The following is a 17424-nucleotide window of genomic DNA, read 5'->3' on the forward strand; positions in this document are numbered from 1 at the left end:
AACAAGTACTTTTAAAAACCTTGAAGAAATTTTGAAAACCTGGATAAAATTTGCCAAAAGTAAGTGGCAACATTCTTAATAAATATTTATGCCTATTTTCTCTTTTTTTTTCAAAGCAAATACTTAAATGATAGAGTTAAATTCAGCTCTGGTGTTTGATTTGGATTTACATAAATTGACCATTTAATCACAAATTTTTCTTGGTCTTTAAACTCAACTATCTTCCTTCAAGTAATAAAATTGAAAAATGTGGATACTCACAACCAGACATGGTATAATCAAGATGGCAGTTAAATACAGCTGTTTTAATTGTAAACACGCGCTTTAAAGCTCTATAGTAAATTGAGAGAAATTTGGAGAAATAAAAGAAACTAAAGTGAAAAGTGAGTGGTACGCTGGAGCGCGCTCGAGTTATTCTCTTCATTTAAGAACTTTACAAATAGACGCAAAGTTTTAGCGCAAAAGTGAGAGAGCTAGAAGAAAAAAGAAATTTATAAGCCAAAATCGTACGCTTGAGTAATTCACTTAATTTTAAAACTTTAATAATGCATGTTAATTTTTTAAGTTTTAACTAACTTTCACGTCTTGTCTTATATTTCTTAAAGTCAAAATTTTTTTTTGTTCCTGCAAAAATTTTATTAAAGTGAAAAACTACATAAGTGTTTAATTTACAATTTACTTACTTATTTTAACATTTTTTTTTCTTATGAAAATTTTTAACAAAAATTTATTTGTTTATATACCTTAAATTTTTATTAAATGTACAAAAATAAGGTCAGTTTAACTGGTTTGTTAAAGATTTAAGCTTAATTTACTTTTTTAAACTAAATTAAAAATATTTTCTGCTATAAGTTTTATAACAATCTAATTATACTAAAGCTTTTGCAGTAAGAATATTCGCAGCTAAAAATGTTAACTTAGTGAAAAGATATTTTATTAGATAATAATGACTATGATATAAAGCAAAGACTGAAATTGTACATTTAAAGGAATTCATGTTAAACTACTTTAATTTGTTTCATAAAATAAAACTTTATTTAAGAGAAAAAAAATCTAAAAGGTTATTAGTATTACTTATTTCATTTATCTTTAAGTTTTAAACCATTTTCAATGTTTAATTTGTAAGTATAGTTAACTAAAAAGTAATTTATTTTTGTAAGTTGCTTATGTACTTCTAGGTTTATTCATTTAATTCAAGTTTCAAAGTTTGTGAAAAAATAAAAACTAGGATATATTGTAATTAAAAAAATTATACAAACCTTCGACACTACAAAATATTATACTAATACAAGCTATATACTCTACATACTTTTTTGATATATATATAAAGAGCTTGGATTAATTTTATATGTTTATTAATAAAAGAACAAGTGCATAACATAAGGGCAGTTTACAGCACTATGACTTAAACTAATTTGTATTGCAATAACTAGCAGTTATGGCAATTAAAAAAAAATCTATATTGGTAAATAAAGAAAATTGTTTAAAAAAAAAGCTGAATTGAAGTAAAAATGTTTTGTTTAAAAACCTAAAATTTTAAATAAAAATTTTAAAAAATACAAAAGTTAATACGGAAATTTAAAATAACAATTTTAAGTATTAAAAAATACTTAATAAAAACTAGAAAATGAGAAATTTTAAAGTTTGTTAGGCAAAAGAAATTTAGCATAATACTCATATGATAAAAAATTAGCGCGATTAACGGTTGGATTATTAATGAACTTATTATTGTTACTACAAAAAATGTAAAAAAGTACAAATAGTCTAAGAAATTTAAGCAATTAATGTACAAAACTTTGTAAATAAACAAATTTGAAATTTTTGAATAAAATACAGTCACAACAAATTTAAACAGTAGAATGCTTTAACAGTCACTCAAGTAAAAGTGTTTTTAAAATAGTGAATTGACTTTAAATGAAAAGCATTTTTTTTTTTTTAAATTAACTGCTTTTTAACACGCAAAAATTTTGTTGAAATTTTATATTACATTGTTTGCTGCAAACATTGTCAAATTTGAAGGTTTAAATTTGCTGTACTCTTCGTTTGTCAAGATTTCATTGACATCTTGGCTTCTTGGTTTGTACAAACTAGACTTACCAACTTCTTCTATCAATGTATCTGAAAGTGGAAATTTGTCACAGCATAACTCCATTCTTTTGCAGGTTGATCTGAGAAAAATAGAATTTATTATAATTTTGGGTAATAATTGGCTTAAGAATGTAAAAAGTAATTGTAGGAATTTTTTATTACTAATGTTTGAATTGAACCTTTGAATGAAAAAGAGTAATTTATAAACCATACATTGAGTTATAATTTTGTACTTTACCAATATTATATTTATGATAAAAATATTCAACAAACAGATTAACACTATACTTTACTTTATCTAAAAAGACAACAACCTATATAATATTTAAATAATAAGCAAACGCCAAGCTTTTTAACCTTGTACAAATAGTTTTAATTAGAATAAAAAATTTAAAAAACTACCTAAACTAAAATTTGTTAAAAAAGTTCTAGTAACTTTTACTAGTGATATATATTATTGAATTTTACTGATAATATACCGATAAATTTAGCAAAAAAATGTTTCAATTCTTATTATGCATTTATTCTTCCCTTATATTTAAAATAAAAGAAAAAAATTATATAAAACAAATCGTTGTAATACAAAATATTAATTTAGTTGGATTACATTAAAAAAAACAAGTTATTAATAGGGCCTTTATGTCTCCTATAATAAAATATGTTTTTTAAAAGTAAAAATCAAAATGATAAGGTTTGTTGAATAATAACAAAACAAAATTCAAAAATTTCTTGTTTCAAGGATCCGGGTACACAAAAAGACCTCTCGGTCATCGAGTTGCATACCCAACTTTAACTAAAATTAAATAATCTAAATAATGATTAAAAAATTTACAGTTTAAATTACACATTAAAATTTCATTTCTATGAAATAAATAGTTTAAAATAAAAAGACATAAATCCAAATACATTAAATTTTTACTTACCTAATAATCATTAAGGAGTTTAACAAAATATGGCCCATATTAGATTGTCTATTGTTTTTCGAGATATTCATCAAGGAAAAGTCTCGCTCGATTTGCGCGTTACTAAAAGGTATCGTTTGTAGTTTCATCATTAACTCCTTAAGTTCTTGGTATTCAACGCGAACACTGCTCCAAAAGTTAACGTTTGTTGATTTATCTGTTAAGAATAAACTGATAACTTTTTATGTACATAATCAATTGTAAGTGTACTCTTACAATAATAAATCATGTTTTTAGTTTATCAGAACTTAGTTTTCGGTAGATTTACAATGTTTACTAAATTACAAAACTTGTTTAACATTAACACTGAAAATTTTAATTTATATTTAAGTAGTAGGTTACTATTGTTATTTTCCTTTAGCTAACCGATACTTGTTTGATGACGTCCATGCAAACTTTTGTATTGAAGTGAGATAGTATCTCTGTGGTTTCCTTCAAACAATTTTTTTATTTTTGGATGTTCTAAAAACTTCTCAATATCCGGCATCCGTCTATTTAAGGCCTTTAAAAAATTATAAGTTTTAATGATATTTAAATAAGTTATTTTATTTTTTGAAGATATATTTAATACCAACTAACATCGTTTACAACTTCATACTGAGCCATAAATTCAAGATTTTGCAGCATTCTTTTTTCCAATTCAATTATAAACACTACAACAAAACTTTGAAAAATATTTTTTACCTGTATTAAAACAATTAATTATAAAAATGTTGGAATTATAGGAAAATTAGTTACAGATTAGAACCGTAGCGTGTCATTAACAGAAATTTTTTCACGTGTAATACACAACATTAAGTAAATTACTTAAGTATAGTATGAGAATTTACTGAAAAAAAAAAACGATTATGTAAAAAAAAAACACAGTTATTATAATAACTTGTATTTTGACTTAAAATTTTTTCAAGTAAAGTAAAAACAATTTCAGAAATTATTCTCATTAAACAAATCCTATTTAAAAAAAATCAATTAAGTTTAGTTGTTAATAAACCCAATTGACTAAACAACGTGAATTTTAATTAGTTTAACCTCTGCCTTCTTACTAATGGATAAATTTGCATAAACTTCGTTTACTTCTACATGAAAGATAGGTTCTTCCAAAAAGTTTACAAAAAAAATGTAAATTTTAGTAACTACAACTTAGTTTATATAGTAAAATAATAATTTAACAATTAATTTAATAAAAAAATAAAATATTGATAATAATTACTTATATCGTTTACTCTGTATCTAAATCTAAATTTGAATGTACTAAACCTTTAACAAAATGTTAGTAATTTTTTGTTATAAGAACGTTATTGTACGTTTGTTTGCGTTACTAATTAAAAAAATAATGTTTATTTACGCCAAAATGTTGTAGATGTAAAATCAAACGAAACTTTATTATTAATAGCCTAAAATTAAAAATTATTCTTAGTTGCCTTGTGATCTAAATTAAGCTTACTTGAATTTGGTTGGTAAATGAGGTCTTTTAGATGCTGTATAAGTTTTGTTATTGCTAATCCAAACTTAAAAGGTTCTACTTTACTTTTTTGTAGAAGAATATTAACAGAATTTACCTGATGAATAAAAATAATTAATTATTACACTGTAAAAATTTAGTCTTGCTTTACATTTAATACTTACAGCTAAGCTTGGCATGACTACAAAATAAGTAATTAAAAATAAACATTTAAAATCAAATTAGAATGATTGAAATTAGTTATGTTATAGTGCTTAGGGTGTTAATTCATTATTAAGCAGATAATAGGTCTTAGAAACTAACTTTCTCTAAAATTTTGCCCATAAATTTAAAAACAAAATTTAATCTATTGCTATTTAGCATTTTTCGAATACTTTCAGCATGTAAATCGTTTCTTCTTCTTTCTGGCTAATATACAAACAAATGTTATAGGTAAAAATAAAAATTTCGATAACAAACATCATTATAGTTAATAAACACTAATACTTATAAAACAAGGCTCATTAACAAAGAAAGTTTTGTTTAAAAAGATATATATTCTTATTAAATCTATGTTAATTAATTTGTGCTTTTAAACATTTATTATATATCTTCTGATTATATATTTGATTTAATAAAATGTTACCTTAGTAAACATATGATTACTAAGTTTCAGGGCAGATTGAATTTTAAATTTATAGATATTTGTAAAAATATAATTGTAAATATGCTAAATAATTTAAAACAGGATTGTTTTAAGTTTTATACTAATAATTTTTCTAATTATTAAAGCGTCTTGAAGTTTATAGTAATAGTTTAATACCTACTTCATTAAAAAAAGCTTTGAGTACTTCCCAATTCAATAAAATTCTTTCAATGCATGGAAAGTGTGATATCCATCTAGTTTTGCTTAAGGCTTTAAATTTTAACGGAATTTCACCCGTCATACACACACCTAAATTTTCAAAGTCACTTCTTCTTGTGTTAGATAACTTGAAGTAGTTGAACGTTTTCTTAATAAGCTCCTCAACCTTATTTAATTTAAAAGTATACACACTTTTATTCAACAACAATGGTTTTTTTTAATACAACATATTAAAATATAATAAAATATCATAAATAAATATAAAAAAACAACTTTGTAACTTGAATAAATGCAGCTTACTAAAATTCTCATTCAACAATTGAATTAATAATTTATATAAAATAGTTTTAATACTTACTTCATTAGGTATTGTAGCTTTGGTTGCATTTAAACATGCATTTTGCAAAGCATGATTTGTACAGGATATTGTTATAAGCCTGGGATTATCTTTTTTCAGAATTTGTCCTACTCCATTCTTAACTCCTGTCATGGAAGCAGCTCCGTCTGTACCTAAAAATATATTTACTAAGTTAAAAAACAAAAAAAATATTTTTCTTAAATTATAAGACCAGTTTGTGCTTAAATTTATACTTTTCTTAAACAATTGAATAAAATCAAATTAAGTCTATTAATAAAGATAGATCATTGTAAGATATTAAAACTAGTTTATAAAAGTTAGCAAGAATACACAGAGAATAGCTGAAATAAACAAAAATTAACTTACTATTAATATCTAAATTTAAAATTAAAAACACGTTAGTAGTACATATTTAATAAATACATAACCAGAATACAAAAATGAAAAAAACAGTAACAGTTCATATATACTTACATATTGAAACTACATTTTTTAACTGAACATTATACATCTTTAAGACTCTTTTGAATGCGTTAGCAATAGATAACGCTGATTTGTCTCTTCCAAGGTCTTCGAGGTGTAAAAATGTAGATACTGAAGTTTTCTTTATTTTGCTTAGATAACAAATACTAACACCTGTGATTCAAACATAAAGCTTTCTAATTTTTTTTGTTATAAGTTTAATAACTGTAAAATTTTGAATGAAAAGAACTTATAATCTGTATACTTTGGAATAAAAAAAAATATAAATGTTTTAAAATTATCTGTTGGTAACTACTACTCATGCTTTTTTAAATAGATATCTAAGAAAGTTAAAAAATACCAAATATAGTCGAACTTTTAAGTACATAAAATCTGTGAAATTAAAGGACTACCACTTTGTTCTAGTTAAACAATTGAAGGTAGTAGAACAAAAGTTTAAGAAAGTATAGCTTTAATTGTAATTACAACCGCTGTATATAAAAGGAAAACTGTTATAATTATTTGAACATAAACTGCTTCCGGTTAACCACTCGGTATTTTTAAAATTTTTTCCAGGTTTTCTAAATTTCTTCCACGTTTTTAAAATTACACATATTAAGGTCTGTTTAAAGTTAATAGTTAAGTTTAATGTTAAAACTGTATTAAAGAGTATAAAAACATGGAAAAGGTACACTAAAGCTGCTTTATAAATGATTCATTAATAAAAAAAAATTGATGATGACAAAAAACTTTGAAAAATAGGGTATAATTTTCTATTCAAATCCAAATTTTATTACTATACAAGTAAAAATTATTGAAAATATCAGGTTTTTCAACGTCTTTTAAAGATTTATGTACAAAATTCCAGGTATTTTTATGCCTAAAATTTTAACTCCATGTTTTTCCTGGTTTCTAGGTGAAGTGGCAACCCTGCTCGTTAAAGCAACAAATTGCTAATTTATTCATTATTTTCTTTATTAATTAAAATTTTTGCTGTTTAATAAATATTATAATAATTAAATCATTCTCCTTATTAGAAAAATAAAATCAACAATATTTTGACATATTTCTTAAACTATTAAATAAAAGTCAACACAAAAATCAAATATATGTTAGAAATGAAACTGACTTAGTTTACTAGAACGAGTTTACTGTATAATTATTAAAAAAAATCATAGTAATTCTAACTTTAATTTTATGTAAATTTTAATTTATTAACCTATTAAATTCTGTAAAATAAAAACTTTTTCCTTTAACTGTCATTAAACCTACTTACATCTGAGTAATCTAACAATGTCCAACTCATTGCATAACAAAATATTTTCTTTTACAGCTAACGTGTTACAAGAATTAATCTATATTAAAAAATTAAAACAAAAAACAATGTGTTTAAAGCTTATTTCAAGTTTGAAATTTAAATTTAATAAGCTTTTTGTATTAAAATATTTTTATATTCAACAGAATGTATGTAAATAAATAACAAATTTAAACTTAATTAAATTAACAAAGCTTAAAAGTAATTTTCTTACCTAGAAAACTTTGTCCAGCAGTATCTGTACTCTCATCCAGATAGAAAGAACAATGCTTCACCATAAAATCAGTTATGATTAGTCTTCTGCAAATTGGTGCGAGAGTATTGCACAGAATCATTTTTGCTTTCCTCCTTTTAAGCGTTGCTGATTCGTGAGCTGTCCCAAGTGTCTTCATGACATCTATCTGGTGTTCGCCTGCTAGCAAGTTCCCGTGAAGAGCTTGTTGCAATGCTAACCGGACTTCTGTCTGGCGTACGTTTTCTTTAAGGAAATTATTGAATTGCTGTTTAAAAGATTTTTCCATCCTAAACTGATTTATTGAGTTGTGGTTATTTGTGACTGGAGATGCGCGTTTATGTCGGTCAGAATAAGAATGAACTTTTAAGTTGCTCTTTTTTGCTTGTAGTTCTACATTGCACCACTTGCAATAAGCTTTAGTTTCACAATTTGTTGGAGCAATCCAATCTAATAAGTAAAACAGCATTACACATAGTTGACATAACAGATATAACTAATAAAACATTAAACACTATTTATATTTGTTTATAAATAAGTTGTGTATCTAATATTTATTTTATTAATAAGTGAACAATTGAGATTTCAATGATTTAACAAAAACGTTTCACAATAAATTAAACAGTTTAATAGATGTAATAGTGTTGCCTTGTATTTTCAAATTTTTTTCAAAGTATTCCAAAATTCTTACAGAATTTTAAAAGTTCACAATTTTAATCTTTATTTGGTCGAAAATTAGGTTCAAAGTAAGATACTGCGTTAAATAGTATGACAACATTAAAAAGATACTTTAAACTTACAATAAATGTGTTGGTAGATAAAAAATTTTTAGATGAAGAAAAAAAATATTATTTATATTATAAATTTTTGTGTCAAATCGAAAATTTAACTACTGACAATGCTTAAAATGTTAAAATTTCCAGGTTTTTTTTTAATTTGAAGTTTTTCCGATTTTTTTTCAAAAATACAAACATTCCTGGTTTTTTTTTGGGTTAATTTGACAAATTATAGGCTTCCAGGTAAAGTGGCTAGCCTGATGTAAGCATCACAGTTCAACTTGAGCTAATTAAGTATGTATTTACTTTTAAAACGTGCTTTTTAAAGTTTTGTTTCACTACAAGATCAATAAATAACAATTTTTTTTTAATTTATTTATTCTCAATTAATAAAAGCTTTAGTTAAATCTATCTTATAAATCTAAGCATACAAATGGGATAATAAATTTGCTTATAATAAAATTGTTATTTATATCACAACTTTTATCAAAAATTTATATATAAATTTAATCAATGCAGTGAAATAATTCTTTTTTGAAATAAAAAAACTAAGTAGATCTGTCTAGTAATTAAATCAGTCAAAGCTAATCTTCTTAGCATTTATAAAATAGTAAATAAAAATTTTCTTTTTGTAATTGAAAGCAATATACTAAAAAATTTTATAAAGAATTCTTGATATTAACACAAACCATTTGTCAGAAAAATGTTTTTAATATTCAAATAAATGTATTTTATGACAAAAATTAAAATTTTTTTTTTGTTTAACAAACAAAAATCATGATAATTTGTAAGGTGTAAAACCAAAAAATTGTTGTAAATAAATAATTTGCCCATCTCACCGCCTTATGGCCTCTATGAACCATTTTACTTAAATAATAAAATTAGAAATTCAATTTTTGTCTATGAAGCGAACTTTGTTTTATACTAACAAATTTTGGTTTTAATTTTATAATAAAATTAACAGTTTAATTTGTGTGTTGTTATTATAAAATGTATTTTAAGTATATTTATTTAAATAAAGTAGTCAAAGGTTAGTACTAAAGTAAAAAAAATGTCATGCTAAAGTATTGTTAATTATTAAATTATTAAAACAAAATGTTAATTTTTAGGTAAAAAGTGAATTGGAATTTTTGACTTTAGATGATAAAATTTTTTGTGCATTATTGAAATGAAATTACAAAAAATACTTTAAAAACTATTTAAAAACTATTTTTTTTTCAAAAATTACAATGGAAAAATTAATTTAATTCTATAAAAACATGAGAACTTTCCTTTATAATATTTAATAAAAAAGCTCAGTATTAAAAAAAATTGTTGTTGAATTCAAAATTGAAATACTCAAATGTGTATTCTTAAATACTACAAATTGTTAGAGATAAAAAAACCTTTTAACTCATAAACAGATTCCCAAGATTTCTGGTACCTCATCTTTTTAGGTGGTGGAATATCTAAAGTTGGTAAATCTTCTTGGTCTGGAATTTCATCTAAAATAATTTCAACGGTTGTTACCTACGAAAATGTAACTGCTAAAGTAATGTGTTTAGTGTGTAACTTAATAACTATTTGTAAATCCAAGAAAAAAAAAAACCATTAGAGACTTACCTTAACTACTACAGAATAGCATGGTTGCCACAAGTCAAGCTGAGAAATTTTTCCTGACTTTTCCTGACTTTTTCCTGACATTTTACTAAAGTTTTCCTGACTTTTTTCAAGATTTTTCTGACTTTTTACTATAATTTTACTAAAAAAGGCATTGAAAATTAAGTAATTTTGTAAAATTTAAGGAAAATTTTGCAATTTTAGTCTGACTTTAAAGAATTTTTAATTTAATTTTCACTAATCGAAGGCTTTGAAATAAAAGGAAATAAATAAATTTGAACTGATAATATCTGAGGTTTTTATAAATTTTTTTCCTGACTTTTTCCTGAATTTTTTCAAAAACCCCCCATTTTGACCTCAATTTTCCTGACTTTTGTCATTTTTCTTAGTTTTTCCTGATTTCCTGAATTTTCCTGACTATGTGGCAACCCTGAGAATAGCCACCTGATTTTTATTTAAATTTTTTACATGATTTCAAAAAATCTTCAAAAATACACATTTTAGAGCCTAGCTTTAGTTTAAAGTTAAATTTATTGTAATAAACTGTTTGGAATAGTACAAGGTTGCCACTCATGTTTATAAATTTTTCCTGGTTTTTCAAATCTCTACAAGGCTTTTAAAATTACATTTATTTTGGTTTATTTTCAGTTTAAAGTTATGTCTAATATAAAAAACTGTGTTAAATAATAAAAAAACATTGTATATGTACTATAAAGTTAATTAAATTGTGTATTATAACTAAAAAATTTTAATTGAAATCTTATTTATATGATAGTTTTTTTGTGTCAAGTTAAAATTGTACTACTTAACATGCTGAAATTGTTAAAAACTGAATGTTTTTCTAAGTCTTTGGTTAAAAATTTCTCAAATTCCAGGTTTTTTTTGCCTTAGTTGTTAAGTATCAGGTTTCCAGGTAAAAACAGATTTCCAGGTAAAGTGGCAACCCTGATAGCATAAGCCATTGAAAAATACTTAAGTTTATTGAAATGCGTTTTATGAAAAAAAGTTTTTTTTGCTGATAAAAAAAAACTTATTTATATGATAGATTTTTGAATCAAGTTAAATTTTATTACCGAACTATGTAAACTTGTTAAGAATTTCAGGTTTTTTAGGTTTATTGTTAAAAAATGTAGGTTTTTTTTAAATTATATCTAATTTCAGCTTTGCTAAGGTTTTAATTGCCTTAATTGTCAAAGTACAGAATTTTTAATTTCTAGGTAAAATAGCAACCCTATAGTTATTATCCACTCTTTAAACAATTTCCTGATTTTTTATTACAATTTTCCTGACTTTTCTAAATCAAATTATCAATTTAAACAAATAATATAATACATATTCAAACACTTGGAATTAATAAAGCCTTCAATTTTATATTTCAGTTTATCAATATTTATAAAATTAGTAGTAAATATTTTACCCTTATTTATGTAAAAAATATTAAAAAACAACTATTCTACAATAAACTATAAATAATTAAACTTAACCATGAAGTTCACCTCTTTTATAATTTATTTTAAAAATTTAAACAATTTTGAAAAAATTATAATGAGGTAAATTATAAACATAAACTTATTACCCAAAACACTAAACCTAGTGTTTAATTAGAATGAAATTATTTATTTACTTAAACAAAAAACAATTCAATTCTAACATATGCTAGGTAAACAAACTTATGTGTATTATCATTGTTTTACTAAAAAATGCTACAGATTATCAAACTGCTTACAAAAACTGTTTGTTCTAGTAGGATAGTTTAAAAAAATTTTAATAGAAACATTTTGCAGTTTTATAAAGGATATTCATTTAATTTTACCAGATGAAGGCATTAAGTAATTTTGTAAAATTCTTGGAAATTTTTTCAATTTTAATCACACTTTGAAGAATTTAAATTAATTTTTTACCATTCAAAGACTTGTTTTTGAATATAAGGAATTCAGTGAATTTAAACTGACAAATCTGGTATTTTTTAATATTTAGTCAAACTTCCTGACTGTTTAAAAAAAAACCTTACTATTCTTGTTATTTATCTTTTTTTTCTGCTTTTCCTGAGTTTTTTGACTTTTCCTGACCTTGTTTCAACTCTGCTTAATTTACAAAACTAGTTTTAAAAACCTTGAGTTGTACACTAAAACTTTCAAGTATAATATTTTTTTTAGATAAACTACCTAACTATAATAAAAAAAGACTCAATAAATTTGTCACATTAAAAATTTTAAATAGATTTAATTTAAGCAAATAGTAGTTTCAAGTTTGTAAACAAAAATAATAAATTATATTCAAATTACTTTTAAGTGAAATCTATGTCTTAATAAAATAATTTATAATGAATCTTAAAAAATTATAATAATCAAACTTTATTTTTAAGTTTAAAAATTCAAATAATTTGATAAAAGTAGGATATAAGAAAAAATAATTTGTCTATTGCATCTAATTTTTGGATAAAAAAATCAAATAATAAATTAATTTAACATCGATTAGTTCCAAAGCTACAATGTTTTTAGTTTATTAACCATTTAAATAAGTGGAAGATACTTTTCTTTAATTTTTCTAACCAAACATTACCTACTACTACAAGGTTAAAAGGTAGTTATGATTAAATTAACAATAAAGTGAATAAAATTAACCTTATGAAAATAAAAAACATAAACTTACATTTAAGGCATTCATACTTATAAAAACAATATGCTTTTAAATATGTTGGTGTAATTGAATATATGAAACTTTTATGTTCTCAACTTGTAAAATACAGCTTTTGCTTTCATAAGAAATTTTGATTCTATTGCCATGCTTTTTATTTTTTATTCTACTGCGGGGATTTTGTGCTCTGCGATTTAACATCTCTGCTCACAACTATTGTCAATTTCATGGGTTAGTGAAAGATTCCTGCCCATTAACAAGCTACAACCATGATAGAGGGTGATAGCGATGATAACCACAACCAAGTTTTAATAGTTAATAATTTCTTGATTTGGTAATATTTTGTAAATTGCAATATTAAAATTTAAAAAAAAATCATGTTTTTAAATAAAAGTAACTAGTGTTAAAAACTTTTTAATAGAAATAAAATATCTAGTAATTTCCACTTGAAAATTATTTTTATACTGACAAGAAAATTTGACAAATTATTAAAAAAATAAAATATCTTAATAATGTAAAATCTTTAAATTATATTGACTCTTACCTTTAAATATATCATAGTGGTAGTATTAAAAAACTTAAAAGTAAAAATTTTCAGACTCAAATATTTAAAATAAAAAGTGATTTTATAGTTTTTTAATTCATAAGTGTATTTTCAAAGAAATATAAGTTGAAAAGTACATATAGAAGTTTAGGTAAATATTGGCTTTTTCAATACAGAGTTGCCTTACACTTAGTCTAGTTTGAACTTTTTAAAGATTTGGTCAAAAACTCATACTTGCTTTGGTTTTTCTAAATTTTTTTTGCAAGTCTCAGGCTGGTCACATCTTTTTTTCTTTGAACAAATCTTAAGCTAGTAAACTTTACTAGATTTATCCAAATTCTTTATCTTTATCTGATTTTTAAAACTTCTCTTTTTCATTATGGTATCTATTATTTTCTAGCTATTTAGTTCTTCTGTTTTAACAAAAAATGTTTAGGGATTTATTTTTGTTTAACTGTACATTTTTCAGTTTTTCAACTTTTTTTTAATTTTTTTTTTCAAACTCAGGCTAGTTTGACCTAACTCTGGCAAGATTTTTTTTACTCTAAAAAGTAGCAACTCTGTTAATAACCAGTTCTAGGTTTTGGTATAAGTCAGGGTTGACTCATGTTAGTTAAAACTATACTTAAAAATACAATCTGATTCAGGATGTTTTTTGCAAAACTTAAGCAGTTTAAAGCATTATATAGTTGCATCTTTGGATGCTTTAAAGACTCATATTTAAAAAAATATGTTTTTTTTAATTTATTTTATCTTTATAAATTTCAATTTTTGAATTTCTCTTGTTTTTTTACTAATAACTTAAGATGACCAAAGATAGTTTGACGTATGTTATGCTGAGGATAAGTGAGGTCAGAAAAATCTTTTGAAAATCTAAGGATAGCTTAGAATAATTCAGGCTATTAAACTAGTTTAAAATTTAAAAAACTCCTTATAACTCAAGCAAGTTTAAGATTTTTTTTAAACTCATTATACTTCTAAAATTTTTAGAAAGTCTGTGTACAGCAGGGTTCCCCAAAGTGGGCCAAGCGGCCCCCTAGGTGCCATGAGGCCATAACTTGAAACTTACACTAGATATTCTTGAGTTGTAGATGAAGAGTAAAAAAAAAAAGGTCTGATGTGTATTTTATGGTAGTTTAGAAACTTACACTAAGTATTCTTGAGTTTCAGACGAAGAGCAAAAAAAAAAAAAACAAAAAAAGGTCTTATGTGTATTTTATCGTAGTTTATGAGTGATCTATATGTAGAAGGGGGCCATTACTTTTTCAAACTCTTTAAAGGGGGCCATTAGCAAAAAAGTTTGGGAAACCCTGGTGTACAGTGTATATATAAATCTTAAATAAGATTTTAGTTTCGACATTCTGATACTTCAAAGCCAACTATGTTTAAATTCTGATTTAAAAACTTTATTCAAATTTATTATTAAACTTATTTATTTAAGACTTTTTTAAAGGATTAAAACTTAGGTTGACTTATGACAGTTTAAAGTTACTTCAGGTAATTTTTTTAACTAAAAAAGGGACTAACTTTCTTATACTTGTTATTAGTTACTCAGACTGATTTTGTTTTAGTTTTAAGAAAGGCTTACCTAAAAATTATAATTTTTATAAAAAATTATTGATTCTATTTAATTTAACTTTTTTGAATAACTTGAACAAAAAACCTTTTTGAACTTTTATATTATAAATCTTTAGACAAAAATTTTTAAATTGAAACCTTTAAAATCTAAATAGCGAAATAATTGATAATCTTTAAATTTAATAGCTTCAATTTAAAATTTTTTGTCTAGAGATTTATAATATAAAAGTTCAAAAAGGTTTTTTAGATACTTAATGAGATTTAGTTTAGTATTTTTTTGTTTTATAACCAATGGTGTTAGAAAATTTGTTTTAATTTATTTTCAAAAATGTTTTTTTTTTCAAATTTGGTCAGTTTAAGATCACTCAAATTGTTGTTTTGATTCAAATAAATGAAAACAGTGTTTATATTTTTTCATGTGTATTAATACTTTGTTTCATAACTAATGGAATAATTAATATTTAAACAAATAATCATTTGTTATACACTAACAAACTTTGTCTTTACTTTGTATACTTGATCAACAAACACACTGATTAAAATACTATTACAGACACCTAAGTAATTAAATAAAAATGTCCACTGAATTTTAAATGACAAACGCATCTGATAGTGAACTATCATGTTTCGATGATTCGGACACTTACTCATCATACTCTAGCTGCGATGAGTCAACAACTAAAGTTGCAGACCAGTTTGAAAATCAATGCTTGGTTGGAGACAAAATTTGCTTCAAGTGCAAGCAGCCGTTTCACTACCCCCTGGAATGCGCGATGCTGAAAGACTGGATGGATAAATGCCAGGAAGAGAGCGGAGATCAAGAAGACTCCGACATGAGCAGTGATGAAAACAATAAAGATGAAGATCAATTCGCGAAGTACTATGACGTGTACGCAAAACATGAAGAAAGCATTGCGGAAGAAGGTAAAGTCTCAATGGAAGACATATACGAAAGGTTTGAAAATTCAAAAGTTGCTGCTGAAGACAAAGATGATGAAGAGATGGAAGTAGATGAGATCACGAAAAGACCGGCTGGCTTCATGGAGCGATTGTTTTTGAAAAAGGCCTGTGAAGTTTTGAGAGAGTCTCGCTACTGTCTGATGCAATCCTGCATATACGCCTACAATATCACTGATGAAACTCAAAAGATAAACTTTAAAATAATGACTGATTACTTGCAGATCTCTGTTGAAAAGATCAGTGAGTTTTTGGAAAACGACGTCCACAAGTTGTCTGACGAAAAGATAAGTAGGGAGATGAATGGAGCTGTTGACTTTTGTGAAAATCGTCGCAAAGCCATCATTGAGTATATCAAAGAGAATTAATTTGCAAGTTTTAGATAATTTACAGCAATCGTTTAGTTTAGTGCTTTCCAAAGTCATTGATTTTAGTGCTGAATAAACTAGTATATTTTAATCTGCTTAGTATTATATATTATTTGAACTTTTAACTAAAAAAGTAAATACTTTACACTAAAGTTATATGATTAATAAAAGTAAAACTTAATTTATGTATAGTTTCGAATTCCAAATAACTGTAATTATATTAATTAGATAAAAATTTATATAACCAAATATTGTTATCATTAAACACTGCCCTTTCAAAAAGTAACAACCCTTTTCTTTGAAAAAGTCAAAATAGCGCTGAATAGTAAAAAGGATGAAATACCTAAAATTGTAGTGGAATATATTTCTATATTTTTAAAACTATAATTAATAAAGCTTAAAGTTTATAAAATTTAAATCAAACTTACTAAAAATAAAGGAAATAAGTTATAATAATTTTTTAATCTATCTAAAATTGTTTCAAACTACAATATAATGCTTTCAAACTAAATCATGGTAAAATAAAAAAATAGTTGTTTTAGTCTTTAAACAGACCTTAGTTATCTAACATTTTCTGTATATGAAAACATTATTAACCTAAACAAATATGAAATTGGTAATTTTAAACAGGGTATACAACGGCTAAAACTGGACAGAGTGTATGGAAAAAATAACTAACTTTAAAACATAAACACAGTAGAGGGTTTAAAAAAATACCCATCTTCAACTTTTGCAACTATACTGAAAAAAAGTTTTACAGTAAAAGTAGCAGCAAACTGTAAAAAAACTTTATATATAAACCAATTAAAAGAAAACTATTTTTCTGAAAGAAAGGTGCCTTATTGTATAGGTTGACTTTCTTATTTAAAAAACTCAACTTTGATTTTGAAAAAAAAATACGGAACTTTATATTAAGTAAGAAGCCCAATATTCATTAGGTTTAATTTTTGAGTACTTAAAAAAAAATTAATTGCATAAAGTGTGATACATCATAATAAATTTGATTTTTCTCATTTTACTAATCGTTTAAGTTTCTTTATTTTTTGACACAGAAAGTTTTAAGGATATGTCAACCAAACTAAAACTTTTACAACTTGAATTGAATGCAAATACCATAACTTGGGGATAAATTAAATTTAAGTCAAACTTTAATATAAATTATAGATCTCAAATCTAGCAGACTTATTCTCTAATTAAGTCATAAAACGACTACAAATAAAATACGCATTTAAAGCAAATTAT

The 17424-nt window shown here is 24.1% G+C and overlaps 3 protein-coding genes across 3 annotated transcripts; 1 reads left to right on the forward strand and 2 right to left on the reverse strand.

Annotated features, from left to right (window-relative positions):
• Nucleotides 1-1950: 1950 nt before the first annotated feature.
• Nucleotides 1951-3656, reverse strand: LOC145845255 (uncharacterized). Its single transcript, XM_082952680.1, has 4 exons — nucleotides 3630-3656; nucleotides 3417-3552; nucleotides 3012-3207; nucleotides 1951-2168 (listed from the first exon to the last, which is right to left on the reverse strand). Exons 1-4 carry the CDS (start codon nucleotides 3654-3656, stop codon nucleotides 1979-1981), a joined length of 549 nt encoding a protein of 182 aa, XP_082808806.1. The 3' UTR covers nucleotides 1951-1978.
• An 856-nt stretch (nucleotides 3657-4512) lies between these two features.
• On the reverse strand, nucleotides 4513-7965 carry LOC145844140 (uncharacterized). The gene is made up of 4 exons (XM_082951499.1): nucleotides 7706-7965; nucleotides 5715-5866; nucleotides 5447-5522; nucleotides 4513-4609 (listed from the first exon to the last, which is right to left on the reverse strand). Exons 1-4 carry the CDS (start codon nucleotides 7881-7883, stop codon nucleotides 4596-4598), a joined length of 420 nt encoding a protein of 139 aa, XP_082807625.1. The 5' UTR covers nucleotides 7884-7965; the 3' UTR covers nucleotides 4513-4595.
• A 7485-nt stretch (nucleotides 7966-15450) lies between these two features.
• LOC145845256 (E3 ubiquitin-protein ligase ariadne-1-like) lies at nucleotides 15451-16182 on the forward strand. Its single transcript, XM_082952681.1, has one exon. The coding sequence runs from the start codon at nucleotides 15451-15453 to the stop codon at nucleotides 16180-16182; it is 732 nt and encodes a 243-aa protein (XP_082808807.1).
• The last annotated feature ends 1242 nt before the right edge of the window (nucleotides 16183-17424 follow it).

Source organism: Thalia democratica, chromosome 9 (assembly GCF_965202585.1).
Source record: "Thalia democratica chromosome 9, ktThaDemo2.hap1.1, whole genome shotgun sequence".
Taxonomy (NCBI): Eukaryota; Metazoa; Chordata; class Thaliacea; order Salpida; family Salpidae; genus Thalia; species Thalia democratica.

Excerpts from the sequence above, each read along its gene's own strand:
- LOC145844140 (XM_082951499.1), bottom strand. The coding sequence starts at position 7,883 with ATGAAGACACTTGGGACAGCTCACGAATCAGCAACGCTTAAAAGGAGG. Across the intron at positions 5,867-7,705 it reads TGCTGGACAAAGTTTTCTAG|GTACAGACGGAGCTGCTTCC; the intron begins GTAAGAAAATTA and ends ATATATTTTTAG. Across the intron at positions 5,523-5,714 it reads AAGCTACAATACCTAATGAA|GTTGAGGAGCTTATTAAGAA; the intron begins GTAAGTATTAAA and ends AAATTAAATAAG.
- LOC145845255 (XM_082952680.1), bottom strand. The coding sequence starts at position 3,656 with ATGGCTCAGTATGAAGTTGTAAACGAT. Across the intron at positions 3,208-3,416 it reads ACGTCATCAAACAAGTATCG|ATAAATCAACAAACGTTAAC; the intron begins GTTAGCTAAAGG and ends TATTCTTAACAG. Across the intron at positions 2,169-3,011 it reads AACTCCTTAATGATTATTAG|ATCAACCTGCAAAAGAATGG; the intron begins GTAAGTAAAAAT and ends TATTTTTCTCAG.
- LOC145845256 (XM_082952681.1), top strand. The coding sequence starts at position 15,451 with ATGACAAACGCATCTGATAGTGAACTATCATGTTTCGATGATTCGGAC.